Raw genomic sequence first — 23,582 nt, 5'->3', positions numbered from 1 at the left:
AAGTTTACCGAAAACACAACGATGGTAGGCCTGATCACTAGCTAGCTAACATTAGCGTTAGCCACCTAGTCACCTAGCTAACTTTAGCCACAACAAATTGGAATTTGTAACATATCATACATTTAGCAAATTGGTAACATATTGTACGTTTAGCAAATTGGTAACATCATATGAATTGTAATTCATAAACATATCATGATGGACTTCCACAAATTAACACAAACTATATGAGACGTAACATATCATACTAAATGGAGTGTCTCGGATTTACGTACAGAATAATACAACATTCTCTGAGACCACATTGTTCCTACAGTGAGACATCAGAATAGACCAAGGCTTTCAACCCTACAGACAGATGTCAGAATAGACCAAGGCTTTCAACCCTACAGACAGACATCAGAATAGACCAAGGCATTCAACCCTACAGACAGATGTCAGAATAGACCAAGGCTTTCAACCCTACAGACAGACATCAGAATAGACCAAGGCTTTCAACCCTACAGACAGATGTCAGAATAGACCAAGGCTTTCAACCCTACAGACAGATGTCAGAATAGACCAAGGCTTTCAACCCTACAGACAGACATCAGAATAGACCAAGGCTTTCAACCCTACAGACAGACATCAGAATAGACCAAGGCTTTCAACCCTACAGACAGACATCAGAATAGACCAAGGCTTTCAACCCTACAGACAGATGTCAGAATAGACCAAGGCTTTCAACCCTACAGACAGACATCAGAATAGACCAAGGCTTTCAACCCTACAGACAGACATCAGAATAGACCAAGGCTTTCAACCCTACAGACAGATGTCAGAATAGACCAAGGCTTTCAACCCTACAGACAGACATCAGAATAGACCAAGGCTTTCAACCCTACAGACAGATGTCAGAATAGACCAAGGCTTTCAACCCTACAGACAGACGTCAGAATAGACCAAGGCTTTCAACCCTACAGACAGACGTCATCTCCTCTAAAGCTTTTGGACATCTTTATGCTGCTTCAGACTTTATTTATTCACTGATCAGATCAGACTGATGAGGTCTATCATTGTATGAGACTGCTGCAGTTACATTAGACAAACCTTTAAACCCAGTCTGTTACAGTAGATGGTGGTAAACGGAGGCCAGACAGAGGTGGTATAGATATGTATAGGTGCATATAGCCTGGAGAGATGGTATGACAGGCTGCTGTTGAAGAGACGACCCAGTGCATGTGGAAACATGTTAATCATCATTTTCATGCCCTCCAAACTTTTTAATTATCACACCGCGCCATGCTGGGAGCTAGCTGGGCTCAGCGGTAACACACACACACGCACACACACTGAGCTGGAAGACGGAGTAATTGACAGATTACTTGGCGAGTGCTAGCCTGTCTTGACCCTGAGCTAGTAACTCTATGCTTCAACTACATATTTCAAGACTTCATTTAAAACAGTTAATTAAAATGTACCCTCACACGTTCCCTCCCTCCCTCTCTTCCTCCCTAACTCACTCCCTGCCTGGAAGAAACAATTAGACACTTGTTAAAACGTTTCTGTTTGTTGGTATACACTCATCTGTCCTCCTCCCTCCTTCCCTCTCTCTCATCCTCCTCATAGCAGCTTCCAATCTGTTTGAGGTTTTCATATTTCAAAACACAGTCATTCAAATTACACATATATATTAATTTCCGGTCAAAACAATGTGCCAGTGAGTGTTGGTTTGAGCGACGGACACAAAAACAATTCCTGGGTTTGAGCATTATCATGAGGAAGCTGTTCCAGACGCTGGCGAGTTAACATCCTGCTGCTTCGCCCTGTCTGTCTGTCTGTCTGTCTGTCTGTCTGTCTGTCTGTCTGTCTGTCTGTCTGTCTCTGTCTGTCTGTCTGTCTGTCTGTCTGTCTGTCTGTCTGTCTGTCTCTGTCTGTCTGTCTCTGTCTGTCTGTCTGTCTGTCTGTCTGTCTGTCCGTCTCTGTCTGTCTGTCTGTCTGTCTGTCTGTCTGTCTGTCTGTCTGTCTGTCTGTCTGTCTGTCTGTCTGTCTGTCTGTCTGTCTGTCTGTCTGTCTGTCTGTCTGTCTGTCTGTCTGTCTGTCTGTCTGTCTCTGTCTGTCTGTCTGTCTCTGTCTGTCTCTGTCTGTCTCTGTCTGTCTGTGTTCATTAACTGGTCACAGCCCTCACTCGCCTGACCTTACAGTGATCGCTCTCCGTCCCTCTCGCTCTGTGCTCTGTCTGTCTGTGTTCATTAACTGGTCACAGCCCTCACTCGCCTGACCTTACAGTGATCGCTCTCCGTCCCTCTCGGACTGTGATTCGGTGAAACGGTGTGTTTGTGTTGTAGAAGTAGTATAGTAGAACGTACACTCTTTAGTGTTGCGCGGTGCGTTCTGACACGAGTGACAGACCATCCCATACAGGTTCCTGGGCCGGTTCTCCTGGATGTAATACCTGACAGAAAGGAAACACAGAGAGAACCTTTAGAAAACAATACTGATACAGTACCTAGTATTGTCTACTTATATACAGAGATGTTAGATATATTGTGAATATGTACGTATTTGACAGGAGAAGTCTCACAATAACAGCTGAGGTGAAAAGGCTGAACTGACTGCTGTATTGATGCCCAGAGGAGAAGGAGTGATACTGTATACCATTAGGTTAGATAAGGTATTATATAGCCCTGAGCTGTGACAGAGGACGAGAGGGGAAGCTGCTTCAGAGCGTGGCGTCCTCTAGGCCTCTAGGGCAGAGAGGCTATCATTAATCAGAGATGACTATTAAACCAAATTCAATCAAACACCAACACCCGATCTCCAGGTTAGAGCACCGACAAAAGCATTAAACGTGAGATTAATAAAACCTAGAGGAATTTGGTGAGTATTTTGATTCCATCACAGCAGCTGTCAGACAGTGTTCAGTATTCCTGCCCCCAATACAGTACAGCTGAAAGAGAGTATCTATTAAAGCAGCCAGTAATGTTATGCTAAAACACTCCAGTCTGTATATTGACTTTAAACTCAATTGAAACCAGAGAATGCCTTTGAGGTGGTCCAGCCACTGAATGATATCATATGGTGGAAAGGGAGGAAAGGGGTAGAGAGAGAAGGAGAGAGAGAGAGGGAGAGAGAGATCAGACCTTTAAATCAGTCCTGTAACAGTTTATATCTTCTCCTGCCTCCATGTTGGTGGGTGACCAGATGGCAGCTGGGTAATTGAGGCTGGTAGCGTGGCCAATGGAGGGTTAGCCTAGGCTGTGTGTGTGATATGGGAGTTGTGCGGGAGAAATGTCCTATGGGGTGGTCCTGTCTCATCAATGACACTCTGATAGTGAGAGTATGTAGGCTTGTGTGTATATGTGAATATGTATGTGTCTGTATGTGTGTACATACCCGGGTAAGCAGGGTCCACAGTCTGCGTCACTGTCTGGTGTCCCAGGTGTGAGTACTGTAGCGCGGTACAGACCTTCACAGTCCTTATGTCTCCTGCAGATCTCATACTTCCCCTTTGAGTACTTCCCCGCAGGACAAGACACACACACAAAGTTCTCATCCTTAGTCCCATAGCCACAGTTCTGCAACAAAACACACATAAACAATGTTAGACATGTGTTATGCATGTGTTGTGCTCACACACACACACACACACACACACACACACACACACACACACACACACACACACACACACACACACACACACACACACACACACACACACACACACACACACACACACACACACATATAGACACATACACACACATGCACATACACACACATACACACACATACACATACACACACATACACATACACATACACACACACACACATACACTGCACTTGAAACGAGTGGTGCTGTTCATAGACCTGTGTGTTAGTGTATATACTAATGCTGCCTTCTGTGTTCTGCTGAGCGCAGCCTAGATCTGACAGTCTGAGTCTGAGACTAAAGATGTGAAATGTGATCGCTAACAAGAACAGGAGTCATTCTGAACGGATCTTTGTGTAGTTTGTCTACAGATGTAGGATCTTCATTTGATCACCCTGTTGTAGAATCATTTGCAATTCAGGAAATGTAAAATGTAAGTTTTAAAAAGGTTTATGAAAGTTTGTAATTTCCACGAATGATGCATCAACCACCACAAAAATGGCTCAAGTTAAGATCCTACTTCTGTAGTGTGTGTGTGTGTGTGTTTATGTGTGCATGCGCATGCGTGCAGCCTAGTAGATGAGGGGAGGAAGTGGAAATGTATGTTCTAGTATAGAATGAGGATGTTCTAGACTGATGGGGGGGGGGATCTGTGACAACAACCAATACTCTACATAGTCTGACAGACAAGCAGGTAGGTGTCTTATGTATCTTTATTAAAACTGTTAACGCCAAGATGCTGCCTGTCCTACAGACTACAGAAACACTATATTCACTTCAACTTCCTACTTTATTGGCTTGTCCAATATAGCCACTGTGACATCTGATAAAAACTGGATTAAATTATCAGTAGGATTCTGTCAGGATGGATCAACCCAGCGTCAGATCTCCTGGCTGACTTTACTTCTGTTGGTTCATATAAACCTTCTCCAGACTCTCCAGATCAAATTGATTTCCAGTCTCCATAGTTGTGGTAAACCAGTGTGTATCACTGCAGTAAAATGATCTGCTCTATCAGATCACAGTAGATCTGTGTGGGAGTTGAAAGAGTCCTGTTTGATATGTGTGTGTGTGTGTGTGTGTGTGTGTGTGTGTGTGTGTTTGGGGGGGGGGATTCTCAGGTGGGTGTAGATTATCCCAGTGATTATAAGGAGACAGAGGGAAAGCACAGGGCAAGATTACAGACTAACGACTACTACTGATCACAGACGAGAGATGGGAACAGAGCTGAATGCCTGGTTAGTTATGATGTTGATGCTCTGTCCTTACCTAAATAGACAATCATGAGCAATGATAGGCTTACTTGTCAAGGTCACATTATAGTCATTTTCTGTAATTAGATAGCAGAGTTGAATAACTATCACTTAACTGTAGAAGGTTAATGAACAACAGACTATTCAAACAGTTGGACATGTGTTAGGATTGTTGTTTAGATTAAGAGGAAAAGGCGTGCACCTGTTGGAGTTGTTCTGTGTAGTTGTGTGAAGTAGTCTATAGGTGTGTGTGTGTGTGGTGTGTATGAGGTGTGTCTCCTGCTGCCTGCTGTGCTTTTTGGTTTGACCGGGACACTGATGAATCATGGTTACTGACAGACTACTGTACCATTCCTACCCACGGGGCTTCAATATTTGGAAAAAAATCTAAATGGTGTGACAAACCGTGAAAATGGTTCATTCCCCTTTATGAATCTGAACAGGCTTACAGTACTGGGATTTAGGTGGTAACTCTCTGAGCTGGGAGGTGTACAGATGTAGGCTCTTAATTTGATAACTCTTTTGTTGCGGAGAATGCAAACTTGGAAATGTATACTTCTAATGTATTTGAGTTTTAAAAAGGCTTCTAAAGTTTCTAATTTCTGATTTGCCCTAATGAAAAATGTATCAACCCCTACAAAAATGTTTTCCTGCTGTAGAAAATTGGCTCAAATTAAGATCATACATATGTACCTGTGTGTATATCAGTGAGTCAAGTAAACTACCTGGGTGGTCTGAGCAGACAGGCAGACTAGAGAGTATTGTCACACCCTGATCTGTTTCACCTGCCTTTGTGATTGTCTCCGCCCCCTCCAGGTGTCGCCCATCTTCCCCATTATCCCCTGTGTAGTTATACCTGGGTTCTCTGTTTGTCTTTTGCCAGTTTGTCTTGTTTGTCAGGTCAACCAGCGTTTTTGTGTCAGCTCCTGCTTTTCCCCAGTCTCTGTTTTCTCGTCCTCCTGGTTTTTGACCCTTGCCTGTCCTGACCCTGTACCCACCAGCCTGACCACTCTGCCTGTCCCAGACCCTGAGCCTGCCTGCCGTTCTGTACCTTTACCCCACCTCTGGATTACCGACCTCTGCTTGACCAGACCCTGAGCCTGAGCCTGCCTGCCGTCCTGTACCTTTACCCCACCTCTGGATTAACGACCTCTGCCTGACCAGACCCTGAGCCTGAGCCTGCCTGCCGTCCTGTACCTTTACCCCACCTCTGGATTAACGACCTCTGCCTGACCAGACCCTGAGCCTGAGCCTGCCTGCCGTCCTGTACCTTTACCCCACCTCTGGATTAACGACCTCTGCCTGACCAGACCCTGAGCCTGAGCCTACCTGCCGTCCTGTACCTTTACCCCACCTCTGGATTAACGACCTCTGCCTGACCAGACCCTGAGCCTGAGCCTGCCTGCCGTCCTGTACCTTTGCCCCTTTTGCTGTAATAATCATTGTTACTTCGACACATTCTGTATCTGGGTCTTACCTTGATACCTGATAAGTATGGCTGGGAGGTAGGTAACAGGGGTCAGGGTTTACACGATATGGACACTAAAGTTATTTCACCACAGGGAAAGTATGTCTCACCATGTGGGGCTCCTGTCCAGGCTGGCATGGGGGACAGGGCCGGCAGCTACTGAAGGTCTGGTTGTAGAATTCAAACTCTCCACAACTACTGTACTCTGACCTGAGACAGGGAGGACAGGACACCTGAGATAGAGAGAGGGGGGAGAGTTCAAATATAAAAGCGTGCAAAGAATCAAACTGAAATGTATTTTTTATTCAGGTTGTTGGTTATACATACGGTAGTCCTTTCCACTCACAGCCCCTGTCATATGCAGTCATATGCAGGTTGAAAATGGAATATCTGTCATTGATAAATGCCTAAATTGGAACGAATCTGCTGTACAGTAACATTTTATACATGACGTGAGAGCTCAGGGTTCTCCACTTCACAGCGCTGTATGGGTTTTGACTGACAGCCGTTTTAAACTTGAGCACCGTGCTCGACAAGAAGATGCACCCATCCCTCCTGCTAATTGGGATGCTTTTGCACATGTCACACCCTGACCTTAGAGAGCCTGTTTATTTCTCTATTTGGTTAGGTCAGGGTGTGATTTGGGTGGTCATTCTAGTTTTCTATTTCTTTGTTGGCCGGGTAGGGTTCCCAATCAGAGGCAGCTATCTATCGTTGTCTCTGATTGGGAATCATACTTAGGCAGTCTGTTTTCCACCTGAGTTTGTGGGATCTTGTTTTTGCACAGTAGCTGTCTAGCCCTGTAGAACTTTATGTTCGTTTATATTTTGTTGTTTCGTCTGTGTTTCATTATTAAATTATTATGAACACTTTCCACGCTGCGCTTTGGTCTCACTCTTTCAACGACGGACGTAACAGCACATTTACTGTCGTCTCAGTGAGGGAAATGCTGTCAATTGAGAGGAGTCACTGTCACTGTGAGATGTTGAGGATTATAATAAACTCTGCTTTGATGTCATACAAGCAAACCACAAACCCATGAGTCCAAATGTGCACTTCATGTCAAAACTCATGTCATTTACAGTATCAATTTATAGGATTTCTATATGTGATCCACAGTTACAGGGATGACAGGTGTTGTACCCTGGGTTGTCCTGAACAGAATAAGGCTGTTTGTCATATTGTGAAGACAACTAACCGCAGGACATGCATCTGAATGCACTCATGACTCCATTCTATGCGCACCACAACTACAATCTGTTTATCTGAAGTGCCTTTTGAAAGCCTAACACTGTAAGATCATATTTTGTGCTTGCTTCAGTTCCTCAACGGCACAGCTAGGAGAGCTCAAAAAGCACCTTATAGTTGAAGGCTCTTTCCTTGAGTCATAAAAGTGCGTTGAAATGATTTAGGAACTGTGCAGTTTGGAGAGATGTGTTGCCACTTGGAGACACCAGTTAGACCTCTCACTCAAACTCTTGTTTTTTTCTTATTTTGCACCAAATTTCAATGAATATTTTTATGTTATTGAATTTATCCAAAGTGTTTTCAGATTTCGTTATTGACAAATGCTGTGAAAAACACAGTCAATGTAAAATGCACATAAAATCAACAGTGTAATGTTTGGATTCAGTCTTGTGTCAGGTGAACTGTTGTGTCCTCAACTTTGGTCTGATCATTTCCCCATAATCTCAAGTTTTGGTAACATGGTCATGCATATGCTTTTTATAGTTCAACATTTCAAATCGGCCCTATCCATATAGGCCCATTTCTACGAGTGTAAGGGGTTAGGATGAATCTTTTTGTTCTGCTTCAACTCACTACAGGATTCTTCAGTATATAGCCTTTAAGCTTGTAGACTTTAACTACAGCTTTCAATAACTCAAATTCAAATTATTGAGACTATATTAATCCCCTCGGGAACCTTTCAGAGACCAATCAAGCCGTTGTCATTAATGTAGCCCTAAATCTGTCAGCCAGTGAGAGAATGTTACATCACTATCTCTCCCACCATCCAACCCACACAATAACATACTAACCAAACCGCAAACGCTGGGTGTCAGAGTGAACTTAGGGACTGACCATAGTTGTTTAAATGTGCATATAATTGATTTATCGAGTGGCTGAAGTGTGTGTGTTTGGTGGGCATTTGTTCGTGCACCGTAAAGGAAAACTGTAATTTATACGGTAATTGGGAGTATTATCAACAGTAAAATACTGTGAAACATTTTACTGCAGCATACATTAAATTATGGTGCATTTTGGGAAGATTTTGTGGGTAGGAGAATAATTGCTGTATTCCAAATGGTACTGTAATTCCATCCCACAGAATACAGTAGCGTACCATCTTTTTGGAGCCAAAAACCTTTTGACCACTAGTGGGTGCATGGTCTTGTTGTTTCTGGCTCATTAACATATCTTGAGGCATGTTTTGTAGAAGGCTATATTTGTTGCAGGTCAGCGTTTTTCGTCATGAATCTTGCTCTGGAGGCAGCTCTACAGAGTGGTCACTAGCTGGCATAGCCACAAAGTCTTAAAGTCTGATTTTAAAACTAACCCTAACCTTAACCACACTGCTAACCCAAATGCCTAACCGTAACCTTAAATTAAGACCAAACAGCACATTTTTGCTTATATGAATTTTTACAATATAATGGTAAATCGCTCCTAAAAGACTCATGACAATAAATGTCAACCTGCACCCGTTAGTGAGCATGCTGCACCGATTGAACTGGTATGTAGTAGTAGTGCCCCATCTATTTAAAATAGATAAGGGACAGATTGGAGCGGTAGCAAGTCGTAAACTGTTAATGGTTAAGTATTATGCCTTGTCCTTTTGGTCTCCTTGCCTTGTAGTCCCTGCCACTTCGGAAGCCGTTGTTAGGCCTCGAGAAATGGAAGTGATATAAAACACCACATATGAATTGATATGCTGTGATGTGGAAACACATGACCTAGCAGCCAACCTGCTTGCACCAATCCCATGTAATTATAGTCAAATACAAACCCCAATCCCCTCAATCATGGCTGTGGGAAGATGTTTTGGGTTGGGGGGTGCTGTAGCATTTACGTTTTACAGTACAATAGAGTCAATTTTACGCTATTGTACCATGTGTCATTGCTTTGATACTGTATTTAAATTACAATAGGTGTACTGTAACATTATATACAGTAACTTACTTACCATTAGCTACCTGCCTGCCTGGCTCTTTGTGTGTGTGTGTGTGTGTTCCGTTGGCTGTTCTCCTCACAGATTTGCTGTCCAGATCCATCCATCAGAACCCACAAATAAAACAGCACACACTCAGCTCTCCCCAGCTCACGGTCAAGAATGTAATTTTCTAATCACAACAACAAGTTACACACTGCTGTTCAAACACATGGAGACTGAAATGAAACCAGTTACTGTTTGCAGTGGTGGAAAAAGTACCCAGTTGTCATACTTGAGTAAAAGTAAAGATACCTTAATAGAACATGACTCAAGTAAATTGAAAGTCACCCAGTGAAATACTACTTGAGTCTTAAAGTATTTGGTTTTAAATATAGAGTAAGTATCAAAAGTGAATGTAATTGCTCAAATATAGTTAAGAATCTAAAGTAAAAGTATAAATAATTTAAAATTCCTTATGTTAAGCAAACCAGACAGCACCATTTTCTTGTTTTCTTTATTAACAGATAGCCAGTGGCACACTGCAAAATTCAAAAATCATTTACAAATGAAGCATGAGTGTCTAATGAGTCCGCCAGATCAGAGGCAGTAGGGATGACCAGGGAAGTTCTCTTGATAAGTGTGTGAATTTGACCATTTTCCTGTCCTGCTAAGCATTCAAAATGTAACTAGTACTTTTGGGTGTCAGGGAAAATGTGTGGAGTAAAAAGTAATTATTTTATTTAGGATTGTAGTGAAGTAAAAAAAAGTGACATATTTTTACTCAAGTACTTTACACCACTGACAAACTCTATAACAACAAACACAAGACAGACTGAGCAGCAGCTGGGGAGCTGGAGAGAACTGAGACATCTGACAGGAAGACGTGAGTCTGAGGCTGTGTATGGAGGAGGGGGGAGGAGGAAGGAGGAAGAGGATGTGAGGAGATGGGAAGAGGTGAAAGGAGGAAGAAGAGATGGGATGAGGTGTGAGGAAGAGGTTGAAAGAAGAGAAGATAGGAGGATGAGGCAGAAGGAGGAAGAGATGAGATGGGAGGAGGATGAGGCAGAAGGAGGAAGAGATGAGATGGGATGAGGAAGAGGTCTCTCTCTCTCTCTAATCCAGCCCTCCAGGAGTGGCTTTAGTGGGGATCATTAAATGAGCTCTGAGGGAATACAGCCAACACACACACACACACAGCCAACAGGTTTCAACATCAGAGGAAGAGAGGAGAGATTCAGGCCCAAATTAGAACTGCTCTCTTAGAGCTCCACGGAGGAACCTGTGATGTTTCACAACCTCTGGCAAAGACCTGCTAAAGTCTGGTAAAGTACCTCTGCCAGTGTTATGTCTGTACGAGTGTGTGTGTGTGTTCAGTGTGTGTGTGTGTTCAGTGTGTTTGTGTTCACGCATGCGTCTGTGTATCTGTTACACTGTTTCATTGCTGAAGATGGGTGAGGATGAGAAGAGGAGGGAAAGGAGATGGAGGCGAGGAGGAGAGAAAGAGGAGTAATATAATTTGAAAGATACTCACCAACAACAAACAGAGGAAGAGGGACTCTATGTGACTTCCTTTCTGAAACATCTTCTCACCTTCCCCTGAGAGAGAGAGAGAGAGAGAGAGAGAGATAAATAAGAGGGTCAGAAATACATACACTCATGACAGCAGTGTCCCCTCTACTGTTTTTGTGGTAAGTCTTCCACTGCTTAAGAAAGCCGTCACTCCTCATAAACATTTGATCCACACACACACTATGCGTCATCATTTGCGTGGGTTATACTTGACTGAGTGTGTGTGTGTGTAGGTGATACTGTTCTCTACTGTAGGTTACTCCTCTGCCCTACTGATGTGATGAGATCATTAATGATCCCCCTATCAGAGCTGCCAGCCACTGAGGAGAGAGAGTGAGAGAGAGGGAGTATGTGAAAGGAGGAGAGCAGCCTGGTGGAAGAGGAGAGGATCAGCTCGTCACCTCTCTGACACAGATGGATTATGGGTAACCAGTCCAGGCCTGGGCAATTATTTTCCTTGGAGGGCCACATTAGAATATATTTTTGCCATTGCGGGCCACATTAGAATATATTTTTGCCATTGCGGGCCAGAACCATATTACAGGATTATACATGTGTATGACTGTGTTGACAGATATCTACTGTAAATCACATCCAGATATGCTACTCATTTTACTTTTTTAACATGCACAGAAATAAACCACATCCACATTCTCCTTTTGGTAGGTATTTTCATTATTAAACATGCAATGAACTACACGGTGGGAAAGGTACACTGTGCATTCAGCACCACGGACAGAACTCTTGTTAACAGGTATACACAAAAACAAGAGAGCGCTCAACATTACATTTAATCTACTCAATCAACTCTCTGATGGGCATTGACTAGAGCAGTGAAGTCAGGTACAGTTTCTGACGTCGCTATGTGCAGGATTGCTGAGAGGTGAGAGTCAGTAAGAGATTATCTGTGCCTTGACGTGTTATATTCTGTTCACATACATAGGTTGACCCAAACAGTACAAACATCTTCTGAGCAGAACTCCTAATCTTTGGAAAGTTTTGTTCATCAAGAGATGCATAGAACCTCATCAGTGTTTGAATAGTTCTCCAATCACTGCATCACTCTGAAGATCGATAAGCTCAAGTTGCAGGTCAGTAGAAGCATTATCCACATTGAAGGTGAAAGGAGAGGAAACCAACAGCATGTCATTTCCCAACACTTTGAAATCCTCAACATTCACTGTTCAAAGCACGCAGCAGCAATGCATACTTCTCCTGCTGGTCATCTGATAGGGAACAGACTAGTAGTGTCGGAAGGTGGGTGAGATTGTTGGCTTCTACTTGGCAGGTCAGGATGAGTCATTTTCCCTTGAAGGCTGACAAGGCTGTACATCTGATGTGCAAAAAGGCCCTTCCCTTGTAGTTTGGAATTCAGTTCATTCATGAGGGCCATGATGTCCACAGTGAAGGAAAAATCAGCCAACCATTCTTTATCTTGCAGTTGATGGAATTCCACATATTTCCTTCCATTTGCAAAAACGAAGTAATCTCCAACTTCAGGTCCCACACCCTTTTAAGCACCTTCCCCAAACTCAGCCATCTCACGTTTGTGTGGAAGGGGAGCTCTGCATGACCCGACTCTGTCTCTTCCAACAGTGAGACAAACTGGTTGTGGTTTAATGATTTTGCTCTTAAGAAGTTTACCACTTTAGTGACTGTATCAAACAACATGGCTCATTTTCAGAACACATTTACAGAGCACCTTCTGATGAAAAATGCAATGCAGGAAAATTATTTTCTGATCTGGGTTCAGCTCAGCTACTTGATGTTGTATCCTTTTCAAAATCCTTTTCAAAAGGCCAAGTTTGGGCAACCATCAGTGGTCACACTGGATAACCTTTCAATACTCAGTCCCAGCTTTGCCACACACTAATTAACCTCCTCCAATAAATATTTCCCTGTGGTTGTGTTCTTCATTGACTGCACTGAAGAAAGCTCCTCTGTAATTGCACCGTCTGGGGTTATGCCACGTGTCACATGCATCACGGCTCTCATCCAGGGCCAAGGAGAAATAGGTGAAATCCTTTACCTCGTCTTTCAACTGTTGTTCCATATTCTCTGCGAAGTCCTCAACACGCCGTGTCACTGCTCATCTCAGCTATTTCTTGTTGGGGAAAAGTATTGCTGCAGAGTCAAATAAAACCTCTCTGGGATATGTGGGACGGTAGCGTCCCACCTCGCCAACAGCCAGTGAAATTGCAGGGTGCCAAATTCAAAACAACAGAAATCCCATAATTACAATTCCTCAAACATACAAGTATTTTACACCATTTTAAAGATAAACTTGTTATAAATCCAGCCACAGTGTCCGATTTCCAAAAGGCTTTACGACAAAAGCACACCAAACGACTGTTAGGTCAGCACCAAGTCACAGAAAAACACAGCTATTTTTCCAGCCAAAGAGAGAAGTCACAAAAAGCAGAAAGAGTTAAAATTCATCACTATCCTTTGATGATCTTTATCAGATGACACTCACAGGAATTTATGTTACACAATACATGTATGTTTTGCTCGATAAAGTTCATATTTATATCCAAAAATCTCAGTTTATATTGGTGTGTTATGTTCAGTAGTTCCAAAACATCCAGTGATTTTGCAGAGAGCCACATCAATTTACAGGAATACTCATAATAAACATTGCTAAAAGATACAAGTGTTATGCATGGAATTTTAGATCCACTTCTCCTTAATGCAACCGCTGTGTCAGATTTCAAAAAAACTTTATGGAAAAAGCAAACCATGCAATAATCTGAGTACGGCGCTTAGACACAAAAACAAGCCATGCAGAAACCTGCCATGTTGTGGAGTCAACATAAGTAAGCATTATAAGCATTATAAATAGTCACTTACCTTTGAGGATCTTCATCAGAATGCACTCCCAGGAATCCCAGTTCCACAATAAATGTTTGTTTTGTTCAATAAAGTCCATCAATTATGTCCAAATACCTCCTTTTTGTTTGCGCGTTTAGTACACAAATCCAAACTCAGGAGGCGCGGGCAAGTCCAGGCGAAAGTTCAGATGAAAAGTCATATTACAGTTCGTAGAAACATGTCAAACGAAGTATAGAATCAATCTTTAGGATGTTTTTATCATAAATCTTCAATAATGTTTCAACTGGAGAATTCCTTTGTAGAAATGCAATGGAAAGCAGCCAACTCTCACGGGAGCGCATGAGACTGAGCTCATGGCACTCTGCCAGACACCTGACTCAATCAGCTCTCTTTACCCCCTCCTTCACAGTAGAAGCCTCAAACAAGGTTCTAAAGACTGTTGACATCTAGTGGAAGCCTTAGGAAGTGCAATATGACCCCATAGGAACTGTATATTCGATAGGCAATGACTTGAAATTGGATTAGATTCTGGGCTTGAGTAGCAGGCAGTTTACTCTGGGCATTATTCATCCAAGCTACTCAAGACTGCCCTCCAGTCCCAAATAAGTTATTAAACATTATTTAATTCATTTGACCTCAGCAAATGGCTTGCTATGTTTAGCAATTGTGTAGGACAGTATATAGCTAGCTCTCGCAATTCCGTCGTTTGCTGAATGCAGTTTTGTGAAAAGTCTTCCTGCTTCTGCAACTGAGAAAGCAACTCTTTCGATGCACTCAGAAGAAATATTCCTATATTTCTCTGAATGTTTTGTCTGGAAGTGTCGGGACAAGTTGTAGTCTTTCAAGACAGCAAAGCTCTCTCTGCACACTAAGCACACAGCTTTCCCTGATATCTTAATAAACAAATATTTCGATGTCCACTCTTGCTGGAACACCCTACATTCATTGTCTACTTTCCTTTTCTTTGAAAAACACATTTTTGCACAATTTCTAGCTAGCTACTATTTGTAACTATGACGTGTGTCAGCCTGTCATTCACTGTCTGTCCTCGTTCAGTTGTTATTTATATGTGCCTTCAAAATAAATGCCCACAAGCGGCGAGTATTCATTGGGCTTTTAATTTGAATAACAAATATGTTTTTCAAAACTTTACTATCGCTAATTCTTTATGTGATCTGAGCATGATTCTGCGGCCGTATTGAATAAGGTCGCGGGCTGGCCGTTGCCCAGGCCTGCATTAGAGGGACTGTACTTTGTTTGTTTCAGTTACAGTAGTACTGTCACAGATCTGTAAACCCTTCAAATACAGCACAAAGTTACTACACTTATATAGGCACTCACAGGTATGTCACGGTCAAACACACACTGTCTCGCTCTTCTCTCTGATCTGTAGTTACTAAGGTATACAGGCACTCACAAGTACATTGAAGAACATATAAAACTAAAATTAGATCAAACTTCAAACATGATTTATCCTTCTTTATTCTTGTATTTTAGAGAAAAATATCAATGTAGAGGATTTAATTGATTTAATTATGTTTATAGCAAAGCTATAGACTGTGTTTGACAGAGTTGCGTGTGTGTGGAAGTATGCGTGCTTACGTATGTACATGTGTGTGCGTGCTTATGTGTGTATTGCATCCGTCTGTGTGTGTGTATTGCGTCCGTCTGTGTGTGTGTATTGCGTCCGTCTGTGTGTGTGTGTATTGCGTCCGTCTGTGTGTGTGTATTGCGTCCGTCTGTGTGTGTGTGTGTATTGTGTCCATCTGTGTGTGTGTGTATTGCATATGTCTGTGCGTGTGTGTATTGCGTATGTCTGTGTGTGTGTGTATTGCGTCCGTCTGTGTGTGTGTGTGTATTGCGTCTGTCTGTCTGTGTGTGTGTGTGTGTGTGTGTGTGTGTGTATTGCGTCTGTCTGTGTGTGTATTGCATCCGTCTGTGTGTATGTTGCCAGGCCCTTACCTAGAGGAGACAGATTTTTATTGGCCCACTCCCAGCATTATAATAACTGTCTGCTCTTATTTCACTCAATAAAGGATAAATGAGTGTGCACACGTGTGTCAGTAAAGTATAAGTAATGTGGTCAGTGTAATTGGAAGGTCTTGGCGAGAGAGTCTTTTCCTCCAGAAACATCATTACCTAAAGTTGAGTTAAACCGTTAAACAGAAACATCATTACCTAAAGCTGAGTTAAACCGTTTAACAGAAACATCATTACCTAAAGCTGTGTTAAACCGTTAAACAGAAACATCATTACCTAAAGCTGTGTTAAACCGTTAAACAGAAACATCATTACCTAAAGCTGAGTTAAACCGTTTAACAGAAACATCATTACCTAAAGCTGTGTTAAACCGTTAAACAGAAACATCATTACCTAAAGCTGTGTTAAACAGAAACATCCTTACCTAAAGCTGTGTTAAACAGAAACATCATTACCTAAAGCTGTGTTAAACCGTTAAACAGAAACATCATTACCTAAAGCTGTGTTAAACCGTTAAACAGAAACATCATTACCTAAAGCTGAGTTAAACCGTTTAACAGAAACATCATTACCTAAAGCTGTGTTAAACCGTTAAACAGAAACATCATTACCTAAAGCTGTGTTAAACAGAAACATCCTTACCTAAAGCTGTGTTAAACCGTTAAACAGAAACATCATTACCTAAAGCTGAGTTAAACCGTTTAACAGAAACATCATTACCTAAAGCTGTGTTAAACCGTTAAACAGAAACATCATTACCTAAAGCTGAGTTAAACCGTTTAACAGAAACATCATTACCTAAAGCTGTGTTAAACTGTTAAACTGAAACATCATTACCTAAAGCTGTGTTAAACAGAAACATCCTTACCTAAAGCTGTGTTAAACAGAAACATCATTACCTAAAGCTGTGTTAAACCGTTAAACAGAAACATCATTACCTAAAGCTGAGTTAAACCGTTTAACAGAAACATCATTACCTAAAGCTGTGTTAAACCGTTAAACAGAAACATCATTACCTAAAGCTGTGTTAAACCGTTAAACAGAAACATCATTACCTAAAGCTGAGTTAAACCGTTAAACAGAAACATCATTACCTAAAGCTGAGTTAAACCGTTTAACAGAAACATCATTACCTAAAGCTGTGTTAAAACGTTAAACAGAAACATCATTACCTAAAGCTGAGTTAAACCGTTTAACAGAAACATCATTACCTAAAGCTGAGTTAAACCGTTAAACAGAAACATCATTACCTAAAGCTGTGTTAAACCGTTAAACAGAAACATCATTACCTAAAGCTGAGTTAAACCGTTTAACAGAAACATCATTACTAAAGCTGTGTTAAACCGTTGAACAGAAACATCATTACCTAAAGCTGTGTTAAACAGAAACATCATTAGCTAAAGCTGAGTTAAACCGTTTAACAGAAACATCATTACCTAAAGCTGTGTTAAACCGTTAAACAGAAACATCATTACCTAAAGCTGAGTTAAACCGTTTAACAGAAACATCATTACCTAAAGCTGTGTTAAACCGTTAAACAGAAACATCATTACCTAAAGCTGAGTTAAACCGTTTAACAGAAACATCATTACTAAAGCTGTGTTAAACCGTTGAACAGAAACATCATTACCTAAAGCTGTGTTAAACAGAAACATCATTAGCTAAAGCTGAGTTAAACCGTTTAACAGAAACATCATTACCTAAAGCTGTGTTAAACCGTTAAACAGAAACATCATTACCTAAAGCTGAGTTAAACCGTTTAACAGAAACATCATTACCTAAAGCTGAGTTAAACCGTTAAACAGAAACATCATTACCTAAAGCTGTGTTAAACCGTTAAACAGAAACATCATTACCTAAAGCTGAGTTAAACCGTTTAACAGAAACATCATTACCTAAAGCTGTGTTAAACCGTTAAACAGAAACATCATTACCTAAATCTGTGTTAAACAGAAACATCATTAGCTAAAGCTGAGTTAAACCGTTTAACAGAAACATCATTACCTAAAGCTGTGTTAAACCGTTAAACAGAAACAAACAGGGTCTCAGATTAGTTTCAACACTGTCCAGGCTCAGGGGAAACTCTTGGTCATTACAAGCCTTCTTAGATACAGATGAATTATTTTCTCATTCTGTGAGGACACCGAGAGTGTAGGTTTTCTGACACACCACAGTAATGACCGGCTCCAGTCTTTAATGGGGTTGCATTATTAAACAAACACTGATTTTACTAGAGCCTAATGGCCCCCACCATGGCTAGTGTGTTCTCTCTCTTCTGCAGAGGGAGTGTGCGTGTGTGTGTGTGTGCAGTAAATCAAACAGGCAGTAAATCCTGCAGCCCTGCAGTCAGGAGGAGGACTGAGCTGTTGCCTTGTTTGGTTGACTGTTTACCTGCCTGTTTATCTCCCTTTATAAACCACAGCATGCACATGAACATACACAGGAACAGAACAAACGCTCTAATCTCTGGCTGAGCGTATTCACATTTACTATTGCACAGCAAACATAATATATCAGGCCTCATTGTGCCAGTGTGTACAGTACTGTATGGTGCACAATCATGACACATTACAGATGGATCCAGCAAGCAGCCAAGTCTTTAAAGGTGAATCTCAACACTCCACCATGCTGTCTCTTTAGTTTGTGGAAATACATTCCCAAAATAATAGAAACCTTTACACTACATGCAGACAATGCTGCTGATACTGCTCCTGTTTTACCTCCCAAATCTTGAACTAGTCCCATACTGTCTCTATACAGCCCCTATGCTATCTAGAACCTGAAAGGGTCTTCGGCTGTCCCCATAGGATAACCCTTTTTGGTTTCAGGTAGAACCCTTTTGGGTCCCATGTAGAACCCTTTTTACAGAGAGTTCTACCTGGAACTTAAAAGCGTTCTCCTATCGGGACAGCTGAAGAACGCTTTTGGATCCCTTTTTTCAAAGAGTGTAGTAACACACTAAGGAAGTGTAGCTCACTCTCACACAAACACACAGCACATAAAGTCATTTAGACAAACCCAGGACTGGACGGGGAAATTCACATGCAAGACATTCTGACTCAGACCCACAGGATGGGCAACATCTAAGCCTGTCTGCCTGTCTTTAGGGGGAATTATATTCACTGCAAATATGTATTTGAATAGTAACTAAGACAAAAACAGTCTCTGAAGCGGAGAGGTTGTGTAAGACACACACACACACACACACTGTAATTATTGTTATCAAGTAAATTTCTCATGGAGTCTCTCTGACAGATAATTGCACCATATGCAAGAAACAACAGGTTGAGAGAGAGCGAGAGAAAGAGAGAGAATTAGCTGGATTTTACTGTGGTTTCAGATATTGAACAAAGCCTTTATCCAGACATTAAGAGGCTATAGTGTTGGTGAACTACAGTGTTGGTGTGTACTGTAGTGTTGGTGAACTGTAGTGTTTGTGTGTACTGTAGTGTTGGTGACCTGTAGTGTTGGTGTGTACTGTAGTGTTGGTGTACTGTGGTGTTGGTGTACTGTAGTGTTGGTGAACTGTAGTGTTGGTGTGTACTGTAGTGTTTGTGAACTGTAGTGTTGGTGTGTACTGTAGTGTTGGTGTACTGTAGTGTTGGTGTGTACTGTAGTGTTGGTGAACTGTAGTGTTGGTGTGTACTGTAGTGTTGGTGTGTACTGTAGTGTTGGTGTGTACTGTAGTGTTGGTGTACTGTAGTATTGGTGTGTACTGTAGTGTTGGTGAACTGTAGTGTTGGTGTGTACTGTAGTGTTGGTGTGTACTGTAGTGTTGGTGTGTACTGTAGTGTTGGTGTACGGTAGTGTTGGTGTGTGCTGTAGTGTTGGTGTATACTGTAGTGTTGGTGAACTGTAGTGTTGGTGTGTACTGTAGTGTTGGTGTGTACTGTAGTGTTGGTGTACTGTAGTGTTGGTGTGTGCTGTAGTGTTGGTGTATACTGTAGTGTTGGTGAACTGTAGTGTTGGTGTACTGTAGTGTTGGTGTGTACTGTAGTGTTGGTGTGTACTGTAGTGTTGGTGTGTACTGTAGTGTTGGTGTACTGTAGTGTTGGTGTGTACTGTAGTGTTGGTGTACTGTAGTGTTGGTGTACTGTAGTGTTGGTGTGTACTGTAGTGTTCGTGAACTGTAGTGTTGGTGTGTACTGTAGTGTTGGTGTGTACTGTAGTGTTGGTGTGTACTGTAGTGTTGGTGTGTACTGTAGTGTTGGTGTACTGTAGTGTTGGTGTGTACTGTAGTGTTGGTGTACTGTAGTGTTGGTGTGTACTGTAGTGTTCGTGAACTGTAGTGTTAGTGTGTACTGTAGTGTTGGTGTGTACTGTAGTGTTGGTGAACTGTAGTGTTGGTGTGTACTGTAGTGTTGGTGTGTACTGTAGTGTTGGTTAACTGTAGTGTTGGTGTGTACTGTAGTGTTGGTGAACTGTAGTGTTGGTGTACTGTAGTGTTGGTGTGTACTGTAGTGTTGGTGTGTACTGTAGTGTTGGTGTACTGTAGTGTTGGTGTGTACTGTAGTGTTGGTGAACTGTTGTGTTGGTGTGTACTGTAGTGTTGGTGTACTGTAGTGTTGGAGTGTACTCTAGTGTTGGTGTGCTGTAGTGTTGGTGTGTACTGTAGTGTTGGTGTGTACTGTAGTGTTGGTGTACTGTAGTGTTGGTGTGTACTGTAGTGCTGGTGAACTGTAGTATTGGTGTGTACTGTAGTGTTGGTGAACTGTAGTTTTGGTGTACTGTAGTGTTGGTGAACTGTAGTGTTGGTGTACTGTAGTGTTTGTGTGTACTGTAGTATTGGTGTACTGTAGTGTTGGTGTACTGTGGTGTTGTTGGTGAACTGTAGTGTTGGTGAACTGTAGTGTTGGTGTACTGTAGTGTTGGTGTACTGTAGTGTTGGTGAACTGTAGTGTTGGTGTACTGTAGTGTTGGTGTACTGTAGTGTTGGTGAACTGTAGTGTTGGTGAACTGTAGTGTTGGTATGTACTGTAGTGTTGGTGTGTACTGTAGTGTTGGTGTGTACTGTAGTGTTGGTGTACTGTAGTGTTGGTGTGTACTGTAGTGTTGGTGTACTGTAGTGTTGGTGTACTGTAGTGTTGGTGTACTGTAGTGTTGGTGTGTACTGTAGTGTTGGTGTACTGTAGTGTTGGTGTACTGTAGTGTTGGTGTGTACTGTAGTGTTCGTGAACTGTAGTGTTAGTGTGTACTGTAGTGTTGGTGTGTACTGTAGTGTTGGTGAACTGTAGTGTTGGTGTGTACTGTAGTGGTGGTGAACTGTAGTGTTGGTGTGTACTGTAGTGTTGGTGAACTGTAGTGTTGGTGTGTACTGTAGTGTTGGTGTGTACTGTAGTGTTGGTGAACTGTAGTGTTGGTGTGTACTGTAGTGTTGGTGAACTGTAGTGTTGGTGTGTACTGTAGTGTTGGTGTGTACTGTAGTGTTGGTGTACTGTAGTGTTGGTGTGTACTGTAGTGTTGGTGAACTGTTGTGTTGGTGTGTACTGTAGTGTTGGTGTACTGTAGTGTTGGAGTGTACTCTAGTGTTGGTGTGCTGTAGTGTTGGTGTGTACTGTAGTGTTGGTGTGTACTGTAGTGTTGGTGTACTGTAGTGTTGGTGTGTACTGTAGTGCTGGTGAACTGTAGTATTGGTGTGTACTGTAGTGTTGGTGAACTGTAGTTTTGGTGTACTGTAGTGTTGGTGTACTGTAGTGTTGGTGAACTGTAGTGTTGGTGTACTGTAGTGTTTGTGTGTACTGTAGTATTGGTGTACTGTAGTGTTAGTGTACTGTGGTGTTGTTGGTGAACTGTAGTGTTGGTGAACTGTAGTGTTGGTGTACTGTAGTGTTGGTGTACTGTAGTGTTGGTGTGTACTGTAGTGTTGGAGTGTACTGTAGTGTTGGTGAACTGTAGTGTTGGTGTACTGTATTGTTGGTGTGTACTGTAGTGTTGGTGTACTGTAGTGTTGGTGAACTGTAGTGTTGGTGAACTGTAGTGTTGGTGTACTGTATTGTTGGTGTGTACTGTAGTGTTGGTGTACTGTAGTGTTGGGTAACTGTAGTGTTGGTGTACTGTAGTGTTGGTGAACTGTAGTGTTGGTGTGTACTGTAGTGTTGGTGTACTGTAGTGTTGGGTAACTGTAGTGTTGGTGTACTGTAGTGTTGGTGTACTATAGTGTTGGTGTGTACTGTAGTGTTGGTGTACTGTAGTGTTGGTGTGTACTGTAGAGTTGGTGTACTGTAGTGTTGGTGTACTGTAGTGTTGGTGTGTACTGTAGTGTTGGTGTACTGTAGTGTTGGTGTACTGTAGTGTTGGTGTGTACTGTAGTGTTCGTGAACTGTAGTGTTGGTGTGTACTGTAGTATTGGTGTGTACTGTAGTGTTGGTGTGTACTGTAGTGTTGGTGTGTACTGTAGTGTTGGTGTACTCTAGTGTTGGTGTGTGCTGTAGTGTTGGTGTTTACTGTAGTGTTGGTGAACTGTAGTGTTGGTGTACTCTAGTGTTGGTGTGTACTGTAGTGTTGGTGTGTACTGTAGTGTTGGTGTGTACTGTAGTGTTGGTGTACTGTAGTGTTGGTGTGTACTGTAGTGTTGGTGTACTGTAGTGTTGGTGTACTGTAGTGTTGGTGTGTACTGTAGTGTTCGTGAACTGTAGTGTTGGTGAACTGTAGTGTTGGTGTGTACTGTAGTGGTGGTGAACTGTAGTGTTGGTGTGTACTGTAGTGTTGGTGTACTGTAGTGTTGGTGTGTACTGTAGTGTTGGTGTGTACTGTAGTGTTGGTGAACTGTAGTGTTGGTGTGTACTGTAGTGTTGGTGTGTACTGTAGTGTTGGTGAACTGTAGTGTTGGTGTGTACTGTAGTGTTGGTGAACTGTAGTGTTGGTGTACTGTAGTGTTGGTGTGTACTGTAGTGTTGGTGTGTACTGTAGTGTTGGTGTACTGTAGTGTTGGTGTGTACTGTAGTGTTGGTGAACTGTTGTGTTGGTGTGTACTGTAGTGTTGGTGTACTGTAGTGTTGGAGTGTACTCTAGTGTTGGTGTGCTGTAGTGTTGGTGTGTACTGTAGTGTTGGTGTGTACTGTAGTGTTGGTGTACTGTAGTGTTGGTGTGTACTGTAGTGCTGGTGAACTGTAGTATTGGTGTGTACTGTAGTGTTGGTGAACTGTAGTTTGGTGTACTGTAGTGTTGGTGTACTGTAGTGTTGGTGAACTGTAGTGTTGGTGTACTGTAGTGTTTGTGTGTACTGTAGTATTGGTGTACTGTAGTGTTGGTGTACTGTGGTGTTGTTGGTGAACTGTAGTGTTGGTGAACTGTAGTGTTGGTGTACTGTAGTGTTGGTGTACTGTAGTGTTGGTGTGTACTGTAGTGTTGGTGTACTGTAGTGTTGGTGAACTGTAGTGTTGGTGAACTGTAGTGTTGATGTACTGTATTGTTGGTGTGTACTGTAGTGTTGGTGTACTGTAGTGTTGGTGTGTACTGTAGTGTTGGTGTACTGTAGTGTTGGTGAACTGTAGTGTTGGTGTACTGTAGTGTTGGTGTACTGTAGTGTTGGTGAACTGTAGTGTTGGTGTACTGTAGTGTTGGTGAACTGTAGTGTTGGTGTGTACTGTAGTGTTGGTGTACTGTAGTGTTGGTGAACTGTAGTGTTGGTGTACTGTAGTGTTGGTGTACTGTAGTGTTGGTGTACTGTAGTGTTGGTGTGTACTGTATGCA

The 23,582-nt window shown here is 42.1% G+C and overlaps 1 protein-coding gene across 1 annotated transcript in view; it reads right to left on the bottom strand.

The window, feature by feature from the left end:
* The window catches only part of LOC109868892 (tumor necrosis factor receptor superfamily member EDAR), a 49,956-nt gene that overhangs the window by 9,718 nt on the left and 16,656 nt on the right, over nt 1–23,582 (bottom strand). Inside the window, exons 2-5 of the mRNA XM_020458639.2 lie at nt 11,041–11,105; nt 6,469–6,591; nt 3,376–3,557; nt 2,349–2,434 (exon numbers count right to left, since the gene is read on the bottom strand). Of these exons, the coding sequence (XP_020314228.1) occupies nt 2,349–2,434; nt 3,376–3,557; nt 6,469–6,591; nt 11,041–11,091 (442 nt within the window). The 5' untranslated portion in view covers nt 11,092–11,105. The remainder of the gene's footprint in view (nt 1–2,348; nt 2,435–3,375; nt 3,558–6,468; nt 6,592–11,040; nt 11,106–23,582) is intronic.

This window comes from Oncorhynchus kisutch, linkage group LG2 (assembly GCF_002021735.2).
Source record: "Oncorhynchus kisutch isolate 150728-3 linkage group LG2, Okis_V2, whole genome shotgun sequence".
NCBI lineage: Eukaryota > Metazoa > Chordata > Actinopteri > Salmoniformes > Salmonidae > Oncorhynchus > Oncorhynchus kisutch.
The sequence above is the reverse complement of the archived record's forward strand: the minus strand, read 5'-3'. Positions and strand labels throughout refer to the sequence as shown.